Genomic DNA, 11502 nt, shown 5'->3' with positions numbered 1-11502 from the left:
CAACGGTCGATCAGTCCTACTTAAAAATTCCGCACAAACAGAGCAAAAATGTGACATTTTCCTCCCAAAGTATTCGAACAATGGCATTCATCGCTGTTTACTTTGTATCCTGGACTACTTGTCTGAAGCAGTGTGACGAAATAAGGAAGAAAGTTTGAAGATTTTTTGCTTGAGTACAGCTGCGAATACCCTATGAATAATCTGAGGTTTCTGGAATGCCTGAACGTATATGGCAGTCTCTTACCCATTTTGCATTTGTTGTATTGTGCGGTGGCCGAGCTATTGGGTTACGCCTGCACAGAACCTGCCAGATAGGGAGAAGACAGAGGACTGGGGGCACGCTNAGAGAACTGGGGACACGGCTGTATTGCCAGGGCAAAACATTCACAGCGTCTGCGTAAATATATAGGATGACTAGTTGGCCAAATATGGTCGTTCACTTGTTCACTCCGTGCAGCCAATGGTGGTGTTCCGGCCGTGAACACTTTCAGGCCCACTACGCTGGTCGTCTGTTGCTAAGCCGTGTTTGGTGAGAGCCCCCAACTCACCTACTTTCCGGACGTGTCGAACCGATGGTGACCTTGGGGATGCGTCACCCTCTGCACATGTGCTTTTTTCTGTCTGAGCGCGTCCTGACAGCATTGTACCTTTGCGCGTAGATTCGTTGCCTTAGACTGGCTGAGTGTCCTAATATTGGTGAAACTTTTCGCAAGATGCCGATAGAACTGTCGGGTGGCTCATAAGTGCTGGTAGACGGACTGTTAGTGCTCTAGTTGTGACGTAATTAAGTTGATTATCAGAAGGTAACAAGCACTGACAAATGTCTGTCTTACTAGAATGTGATTAATACAATAGTTAGGTGCATTTTATAAAAATAGATACAATACGAAAAGTAGAATAGGCCAAACAGTGACCTATCGTTTGACGACGCGTGTTGAGAGTTCCGGAGTGAAGTTCCAGACGCGGGACACGTCTTCTCTGCAGTACAGCTGATACACGTGTTCCGTATTTGGCCGTGGAGACTTGCGGAGCTCTGTTGACTTCCCCTCCTGTGTGCGCGAGTGTGTGTGTTGAGCCTAGTTGTATACCTATTTGTTGTGAAAAGAGGGGCTCCCTTCGTGTTTGATGCTTGCACGAACATGAATACAACCTGACCTGGCGCGTTACGCAAGTGGTAGCCGCGTAAACAAAAACGGATAGGAATTTGTAGTGTACAGGTTGTAGGCTAAGGTTGCAAGTGGGACAGGATTGTCACGTGGTTTGAGTGTTTGTGACACGTGATCTGATGAGTGACCTCTACAGGACGACTTCAAACATCGTGTGGTCTGGGATCATGCATAGCCAAACGCATGAGTGGGGGGCTAGGTCGATGTAACTTCACCAGAAAGGCACAGAGAGTGCCCACGTCCATTGCGCACGTGCTTTCTATCAAAAACACCCGAAAAACTTACTGCCTATCTACGTCACCAGCATGCACCACCATTTCCGTCAAGAGACATGTCCCAACAGGCAAAGTCGAACGAATGGATGTTATCGGTCAGTTAATTTTTATTGATCAGCAGCTGGTACACCTGTCGACCGAAACCATCGGGAGGGTGGTGCGGTTGTGGCGCATTGAAAGTACCACCATCGGTCTGCGGAGAAGTACGGATATCGGTGATATGACGGCATGTCATATTATTGAAATGCACAGCCGTTCACCTAGGCCCACAAGGGATGAGACGAGAGTATGATAATTTCCCACTGTGCTTGAAATCGGAGGCGTGCATCTCGTGGAGGGAGAATTCACACGATTCCACCTGTCGTGTCCTACTGAAAAGCCACGAAGCACCGCCCAGCTGTTTGAACCTTGTTAGGAGTAGTGAGCAGTGCGCACTTCAACAATCTCTGGGAAGTGTGGAACCCATGCCTCCCGGACTGATACCATTCAGTGGCGGATATCTGATCGCCAGTGCGCCTCACTCACAACTAGCCAGGTTGCAGGATTAGCATCATTTAATCGCGCATTTCTCACATGATCTACAGCTGAGTTGCTCCCCGAATGACAAATTCGAACCGACCAGTGAATTATCTGATTTTCTGTATGGATTAGACATCCGAATCCTAAAAAAATATGTTATCTGATTTTCTGTATGGATTAGACATCTGAATCCTAAAAAAGTATGGGGAGCATCAACCGATTAACCTGTAGTGATATGATTCACCCAAACTTCTCTGCTCAAACTTCCGACGTGGAGAAACTGGGCATAGCTCTCTTCATGACCTTCTACTGACCCACTATCCAGGGATGAGTGAGCTAATGACAAATAGTTGCATGAAAAACTCTGCCTAATGCACTTTCTTAGTCGGATATAAAGAGTTCTCTGTTTCTATCTTTCTATTTCAGACCGATCCAACTTCCGAGGGAACTGTGGTACGTGTACGCGTCCTACTTTTACTCATAATTCACTTTCAAAAATCGACCATCATGGTAGAAGCGAATTCCATGAGAATAAAATGAGAGGAGGAGAATTCTAACCGGGGGGACTAACAGGACTATTTTATGTGCTCTTGGGCATCTTCTCGAAATTCTGGACTGTAGACACCGTTATCAACTTGGCCGTTACCTTTATTAGATTAATCCATGGACATTCAATAAAGCGCGTCCCAAAAGTCTCACCCTCTAACTCATTAGGTTCCACTTGAGAAAACGTTTCGAAGGGAAAATCTTATTTTGGGGAACCAACAACAGAATAAAAAGTGACTTGCTGCTTATGCGTGTGTCCCACTGAAGTACCACAAGTTTATGAAAGTGCAGTTGCTTGTCTGGGGCGAGACCATCCGAATAAGTAAACCAGACGCTGTTCGTCCTGAAAAATCGTCTCATCCGATGGTGGTTTGACAGCTGAAAAGTTTTAGAACGTCTCTTCCGAAAGATGGTCTCCCTTGACGAAAAATCTTCCATAAACTGTAAGTGTAGGATCGCATTGCGATGCACCTTACGCCTACCGTGTGAACTGCGTTGCCTATAAACACGACCATCGCGTTCCTTCTGTAACGGCCGATAAAAAATCGACAAGATGGCTTCGAATGCTCACGCCCGACTTTAAGGTATGATTGGATGCACACTATTCCTCAAAGTTGAACTAAAGTTGTTACTTGATTACTATTCAGCATCAACTAACCCGACATTATCCCACACGCAAGGTCTTGTTGTCACATCTTCAAAATAAGCCAGGTTCATATGCGTCCATCACTTACAACTCGACCAGCTTAGTACAACACAATAAACCCACGGTGTGTAACAACGTATATAACTTAGTTGGCAACGACCTCAGGTCGACACATGCCAAATAGTTAAAATAGGGGGCAAATATTGACATAAACAGCTGGGATTGGTTGGTATATTAGAATACGCAAAAACACGGACGATTGGTTGTCGGTTGGAGCCCACGTCGCATCTGATTGGATGCTGAGAGATGATGTAGAGGACCGTTCGATGACCGCATCGGTCGAGAGATGATGTAGAGGACCGTTCGATGACTGGACCGATAGATACGCATCACATGACAAATGCAGACCAGGAGCTCGTACGAAGTGTTCTTGACAAAGTGTTTTCAAAAATACGTTGGTTGTAAGGCAAGGACGCAAAGTTGCAGCCTGAAATGTATGGTAGAGGGAATGAAGTAACCGGAGATTGACTGTGTTTATCAACAACTAGTCTTTGCAGGATGAATCCAAATCTACTGTATTCCTTTCATTGGTCGTGGAAGACGAGTGGTTATGGCCCATAGACATACCCCTAATTGTAAATATCACCGGATAGTCCTAGCTCTGAGTACGTTAGAAGCATGAGTAAGTTTAGAGTCCATGTATCTGCACAGCATACTCGTTTCGTTCGGTTCCTTAAAGTGTAAATCAGAGTTCGCTTCTGCTTCGAGGGCATGATACTGTGGAGATTTGTGTATTGTCCAAACCACGTAGGTTTTCTGTGGACAGATCTCTGAAGTGAACCTGTGGATAGTCTAGCTAATTTAATGTCAAAAGGTGGTTTCAAAAGTGAAGTGAGTGAAGGGATGCGATGGGTCAAAGTTGTTCAGGAGAGCGTCTCTTTCGGAGCAGTAGATGGTTTTCAAGAGGGATTTATATAAAAGAATACATCAGGACGTCCTATCTAACCATCTGTCGTGAAATTTACAGAGAAGCCAATCTACTTGAGTGCGCATTGTGAGGGCGATCTTTGGTAGGCAGTCAATCGCCGTTTGTTTCAATCCCTGCTACTCACGTTCCCGCCTCCAACTCTGCGACCTTGGTTTACGAACAACCCTTTTCCCACCTTCATCTCCCGAGACAAGACGCTAGTCATCACGCAGAAGGAATACACGCTGTGTGTTCCTCCTGCTGTTGTTCAGCGGAGTAAGTTGGGTGCAACACACGGCAACGGTAACCTACGTGCCCGAACACCACTAGACTCAATGGTCCAGCCAAAAATCTAATCGCATCACGCAAAATTGACACCAGTGACGCGACCAGTCCAAATAGGTCGTTTAACGCTGTCTGCCAAGTACTTGATAGGCTGCCAGTATCGAACCAACGGTGTCACTCGACTACAGCCGAAGAGGCCGCAAAGGATCCGTCAAAAGCGATTCAGGCGAACTGTGAGCCTACCTCAGTCATATGGTGCGTATCGATCGATCAGTCACTCACTGGTTTTGCGAACCATCACACTGCATCCAATCAGATGCGACGTGGGTGAAAACTGACAGCCGACCGTCCGTGCTTCCGCGTATTCTAATGCACTAACCAATCCTAGCGGTTTATTTCACTGTTTGCCCCCTATTTTAACCACTTGATGTGTCCACCTGAGGACAGTTCCCGAAAACGTCAGTGTTTATCGCTGTGCTCTTTTTAAAACTATGGTAGTAATTGGATGGCCAACATTTGCGTAGACCTGACTGTCCCAGAATCCTCAAATTATTCGAATACCGAATACCCCGCCGAAATTCTATCGTGCTGACAATCATCATCATCATCAGTGTCAGCTGTAAGAACCGCGTACCCGTCGTACAGTGGTTGTAGCTGCTGCAGTTTCGTTCGACGCGCATTGCCCGCGCGAGCTGATAAATTGGTGCATAAATTCAGCACTGTCATTGGGCTGTCAAGTTGGGGTTGGGGTTGGAAAAGGAGCTATGCATTGAAGGCAATAGCTTTGATGCACGAGCGCCATTGAGGGCACTACTGGACCATGTCTGATGACGTCTCTAGCCGTTGATGTGGACCGTCTCGGGGTCACCATCCAGGAAGACGGACCAACCAGCGCAGCTGAGTTTGCTGGTAATGGCTTTCATACAATCATGTGACTGTTTGAACCCGTTTGTGTCTGAAAACTATCAATGTTGGAAGGATAAACGTAACGAAATTGTGAGCTTATGGTATCGTTCTGCAAGGACAACGAAATTCTCTGCTTAAAGCGGTGGGTTGTTCCGGAATTTCTCACCAGTCGTTAATGATCCAACCTTGTTCATTTAGCTGTCTTGAGACTCAATTGGCTTTCAATTTCAGTCCAGATGCGCAAGCATGCGAGTAAGTTGACCAACTTGCGTGCGAAATGCACTTTAGTAGTCAATAAGGCTGGCTAACAGTGAAATCTCAAACGCGCTGCTTATGATCCGCAGCAGTCCTTAAAAGGAACGTAAAAGGTCTTTTCCTTTCAAGAGTTTGGCAGTTCAGAGTCCACTTGGTCAGACACTGAAGCGCTCATGCGAACCAAGCCGATTCAGTTCATACACTTCTGAGGGATGTCTTGTTGGATTTTTCTGATCACAGTGTGAAACTTTCAAAGAGTGAAAAACTTCTGTCGAGATTGCGGACCGATGAGCGAATGCAGTTCAAGATTGGGTGGTTACTCAGAAACGGTCGAGCCGGCCGATTTCCTATTGGTTGATTTTTTAGATTGGCTCAGGTACACTTGCGGAGTCAACTCCCCTATCCTCTTAGATCATTTCCGTCTTTTAGATTCTTACCGCTGTCGTTCGTCGTGGCAGTGAGCAGCAGATGCGAAAGGTCGACTCCCTTACTGTGAAATGAAAAACCCCGTCCGCCCCTAAGAAGCACTTGTTTTTGGAATTACACTAACAGACTATCAAGTCGAACTATTTGGGTTGAACTGAATGCCTGGCACCTGGCGTTCAGTAGTTTTCACTTGACTTCTCTCCTACTAGTTGTTGAAAATTATCCATTGTGGCCTTCTAAAGGTATCGATTTCATGCTTGTTGAACCCGTAACGAGAATGTGTGACAGCCTTCAGGATGGTCACACACATCAGCCGCAAAAGACCTGTTTAAAAGCGATAAATCGCTCGGATTGTTACTGTCAAAATCAACAAAATTGCCTCAGCGCTTCCTAGTTTGGTAGACAACATCCTTGACTTGTTAGGCCTTGGGTCAGGCTTGGTTTCAAATGTAACCGTATTGCGCATTTCAGGTAAACGACACCATGCTACCACAGGAAGGTAGGTCCAGTCCGATCCTAATCACCAGCACGGAATCGCCAGCTCCGATTAAACCAAAGAAGTACAAGTTTAGGTACCGGATCATTCAAGATGAGGAATCTTCTCAAACGGCTGTGTATGACAACAGAGAAGAAAAGCTGTTGACCGAAGTAGAGCTGCAGGAGAACGGCTTGGTTCGTTTACCTGGTGGGAACCTGATAGCACCTGGCGAGGACCATGAGGAACGTTACCATATTGTGAGTGCCGTTGAGGATGAGTACAACATAAGCGTGTATGACAGAGTATCGGGAGAACAGGTAATGAGTGTCGAGTCGGACAGTCAAGGAGTGATCTACCTTCCAGATGGAGACTTGATAATAAAACCATCGGAAACTTTGGATCGATATGTTCTAGTTACTGACCCTAGAACTGGACAGCCCACCGTGCTAGATCGACGTACGGGAACCAAAATAATCAATGCCACAGTGCGACCCGACGGACTAATTTATCTTCCAGATGACCAAATTGTTGCACCCGGGTCAACCACGGGCCAGCTCTATGTCGTGGTGCCCGATCCCGAAAATGGGGGAAATATGGCGGTCTATAGCACATCATCAGGACAGAAAATTCCAGGTGCCAGGGTTGACGACGATGGACTCATCAGATTCGACGACGGAAGCCTCGGTATCCTACCCTCATCAGATGGGGCGCGATACGAAACCGCTAGTGACCCACTGTCAGGAGAACTTGTGGTTTTGGACAGACGTACGGGAGACGCGATCATGGGTGCAGTCCTTGAGGATAGTGGTCTTATTCGGTTCGCAAACGGCACGGCAGCAGCACCGAGTATTACACCTCCAAGACCATATCTCGTTGCCGTTGATCCGACAACATCGGAGCATCATGTCTACGATCGTATGACAGGGAGCCGAATCGAAAACGTGAAGCTTGAGGAAAATGGAATTTTAAAACTTCCTAATGGAAATATAATCTCCCTACCAACGCAAGATGGATGGCGCTATATCATTCACACTGAAACCGATGGAAACACAACCTGGGTTCTGGACACCCGGACTGGCGAACCAATAAACGGTGCGATTATCATGGAAAACGGCCTCGTACAGCTTCCCGATGGAAGACTCGTCGCTCCCGGGTCGGATAGTGCTGGTCGATATCTAATTGTGGAATCAGACACACTCGGTCAACAACCACGAGTGTTCGATCGCATCACTGGTGACCAGATCACAGATATCGTTGTCGATGCGAATGGCATAATCTTTCTTCCAGATGGAGACATGATCACCAGCCCCTCAGATACAGCTGATCGTTACCTGGTCGTTACAGATCCCAAAACCGGACATCAAGCCATATTAGATCGGCGAATCGGGAGCAAGATAGACGGCGCCAGAGTGGGCTCCGATGGACTCATCCTTCTCCCGTCTGGAGACCTTGTCGCATCCAAGTCCGAGACCGGACAACTGTACCTTGTTGTACCCGATGATGAGCATGACGGAGTCATGGCGGTGTACAATACTTCATCGGGCGAGAAAATTATAGGCGCCAATGTCAACAGCGTTGGAATCATCACCTTCGACGACGGGACATTTGGAATCCAACCATCAATGGAGGGAGAACGGTATACTATTGTGAATGACCCAGGAACAGGAGACCTAATAGTACTTGATAGACGTACTGGGGGAGCAATCCACGGTGCTGTGCTAGAGGATAATGGACTCATTCGATTCGAAAACGGTACCTTGGCGGCACCCCGTGCTTCACACCCGGCATCACCCTATATGGTTGTGACGGATCACACAACATCTGAGCTTCACGTCTACGATCGTTTATCAGGCAGAAGAGTAGAAGAGGCCACAGTTGATAGCCAGGGAGTCATCACCTTAACCGACGGTCGAATCCTCTTTGCTCCGAGAAAAGAAGGGTCGCGCTACGTCATTCACACTGAAACCGATGGAAACACAACCTGGGTTCTGGACACCCGGACTGGCGAACCAATAAACGGTGCGATTATCGTGGAAAACGGCCTCGTACAGCTTCCCGATGGAAGACTCGTCGCTCCCGGGTCGGATAGTGCTGGTCGATATCTGATTGTGGAATCAGACACACTCGGTCAACAACCACGAGTGTTCGATCGCATCACTGGTGACCAGATCACAGATATCGTTGTCGATGCGAATGGCATAATCTTTCTTCCAGATGGAGACATGATCACCAGCCCCTCAGATACAGCTGATCGTTACCTGGTCGTTACAGATCCCAAAACCGGACATCAAGCCATATTAGATCGGCGAACCGGGAGCAAGATAGAAGGCGCCAGAATGGGCTCCGATGGACTCATCCTTCTCCCGTCTGGAGACCTTGTCGCACCCAAGTCCGAGACCGGACAACTGTACCTTGTTGTACCCGATGATGAGCATGACGGAGTCATGGCGGTGTACAATACTTCATCGGGCGAGAAAATTATAGGCGCCAATGTCAACAGCGTTGGAATCATCACCTTCGACGACGGGACATTTGGAATCCAACCATCAATGGAGGGAGAACGGTATACTATTGTGAATGACCCAGGAACAGGAGACCTAATAGTACTTGATAGACGTACTGGGGGAGCAATCCACGGTGCTGTGCTAGAGGATAATGGACTCATTCGATTCGAAAACGGTACCTTGGCGGCACCCCGTGCTTCACACCCGGCATCACCCTATATGGTTGTGACGGATCACACAACATCTGAGCTTCACGTCTACGATCGTTTATCAGGCAGAAGAGTAGAAGAGGCCACAGTTGATAGCCAGGGAGTCATCACCTTAACCGACGGTCGAATCCTCTTTGCTCCGAGACAAGAAGGGTCGCGCTACATCATTCACACTGAAACCGATGGAAACACAACCTGGGTTCTGGACACCCGGACTGGCGAACCAATAAACGGTGCGATTATCGTGGAAAACGGCCTCGTACAGCTTCCCGATGGAAGACTCGTCGCTCCCGGGTCGGATAGTGCTGGTCGATATCTGATTGTGGAATCAGACACACTCGGTCAACAACCACGAGTGTTCGATCGCATCACTGGTGACCAGCTCACTGATATTGAACCAATTGCCGAAGGTGTGTATCGTCTTTCAACCACAGAATATGCAGTCGAGTCCTCACGTAAAGTTGATCGCTATCATCTGATCTCCGATCCACACACCGGGCGTAACTTCATTGTTGACCGTCACCTGGGTTCAATTATCTCCGAAGGAACACAATTACCAAGCGGGCTGGTCGTTCTTCAATCCGGTGAGACCATCGCCCCTTCTTCCCCTGACGGTTCAAAGCTTCTTGTCATTCACGACAGCACGGGAGCTGTCATAGACGTTTATGATCGATTTACCGGCAGTCAGCTGCGTGACTTTGAAATCCATGCCAACGGCATCATTCAGCTGGAAAACGGGACTTTTGCAATTTCTCCAACTGCGGTAGGTGATCGGTTCGTCGTCATCTCTCTCCCTGATAGTGGTAATCTTGGGGTGTTTGACAGGAGATCCGGTTGCCAAGTGCCGGGTGAAATTTTGGGGACGTCTGGATTCTTCCGTCTACCAGACCGTGGCATTATAGCATTATCTAATTCCTCCGCTGGACGTTTTCTTCTACTCAATGTCAGTGACCTAGACACTGCCGTTGTGTTCGATCGTACCACAGGATTCCCCCTACCCGGAGTAGAAGTCCTAGACAATGAAGTTATCAAAATGCCAAACGGATCCCTTTTTATCGTACAGTCTAGCAGTAAACCACGATTCTTCGTGCTCCGGAATGGGACTGGATATCAAGTGTTTGATAGACGCACTGGAGAGTCACTACCTAATGCTCGTGTTTTACCATCCGGGCTTATTCAACCTGTTTCGGGACAGTTGTATGCAACCTCCCATCCGGGAAAATTCCGTTACCTCGTAGCCACCCTTCCGCACGGTTCACTGGCATCTTTCGATACACACACTGGTGAACAAATGCATGACGCAGTGGTTTTGGAGGATGGATTTATTCTCAGAAAAGACGGACAGATCGTTGCTCCTGGACGTGTTGATGGCCCTCGGTTTGTGGTCAGAGCTGATCCTGCTGGGGGACATCTGGCCGTGTTTGACAGTGTTAGTGGTCTACATGTCCCCGACGCGACAGTTCGTTCGGATGGACTGATCCAATTCAGCAATGGTGTCCTCTTTCCCACAATACACAATACAGTCGGTCAAGGCCGGTATTTTGTTTTCGAAAATTCGACCACTCAAACTGCAACTGTGTATGATTTAGTGACCGGTAGTCAAGTGCCCGGTGTGCGTGTCACAGAGGACGGTCAATATGAGCTTCCAGACGGGCCGAGAATCAAACTGGTTATAGAAGAAAGAAAGCCGGAACAAATCAAACCCAAACCACTCGAACCTGATCTTGTGATCTCAGATAGGGAGAAAATCAAGGAGTACGATGACGGAACAACTCACAGTGACCCTATCAAGCCAGGTGAAACACACATGGTTAGTTCACGCCGCCTTCCCCCAATGCTGCCTTCGCCCACGCTTGTATGCGCTAAACGCCATGCGCACAGCTTGCACCTGCTTGCTTACTGGGTATATGTTTGTTTCCGGGCCAAAAGAAACCCATTTTTAGTATGATTGCATGTTGGGACGCTTTCACAAAGTTGTTTCGCAAACTCTTCAAAGTTTTAGCTACATTGTTTATCATATCCGCTTGTGCTGGCATGTAATTTTTTTCGGCTATTGGGACCGAACATGGTGTGAACTCGAACGGAAATTGACTTCGGACCCACAGTTTAGTTGCAGTTTGGTAATGGTATGTTTCCCTGTTGTGAAGATTAGATGCAAACGATACGCGATTGGCTCACCGCACACTGGTCAAAGCCTGGTTGGGAATCGAACCAATCCAATATCATTCCTCAGTAGCCAATCAGAAGCGTGACAATTTTCGAAAGGACTGTATGCAATGAATCCTTATATATATATATATATATATATACAACTGGAGTG

The 11502-nt window shown here is 47.5% G+C and overlaps 1 protein-coding gene across 1 annotated transcript in view; it reads left to right on the top strand.

The window, feature by feature from the left end:
- T265_14024 (hypothetical protein) overlaps positions 1-11502 on the top strand; it is a gene marked incomplete at both ends in the record, with an annotated part of 42470 nt that overhangs the window by 28402 nt on the left and 2566 nt on the right. The window contains 2 exons of the mRNA XM_009171663.1: positions 2387-2413; positions 6463-10992. Of these exons, the coding sequence (XP_009169927.1) occupies positions 2387-2413; positions 6463-10992 (4557 nt within the window). The remainder of the gene's footprint in view (positions 1-2386; positions 2414-6462; positions 10993-11502) is intronic.

This window comes from Opisthorchis viverrini, assembly GCF_000715545.1.
Source record: "Opisthorchis viverrini unplaced genomic scaffold opera_v5_130, whole genome shotgun sequence".
Classification (NCBI taxonomy): domain Eukaryota; kingdom Metazoa; phylum Platyhelminthes; class Trematoda; order Opisthorchiida; family Opisthorchiidae; genus Opisthorchis; species Opisthorchis viverrini.
The sequence above is the reverse complement of the archived record's forward strand: the minus strand, read 5'-3'. Positions and strand labels throughout refer to the sequence as shown.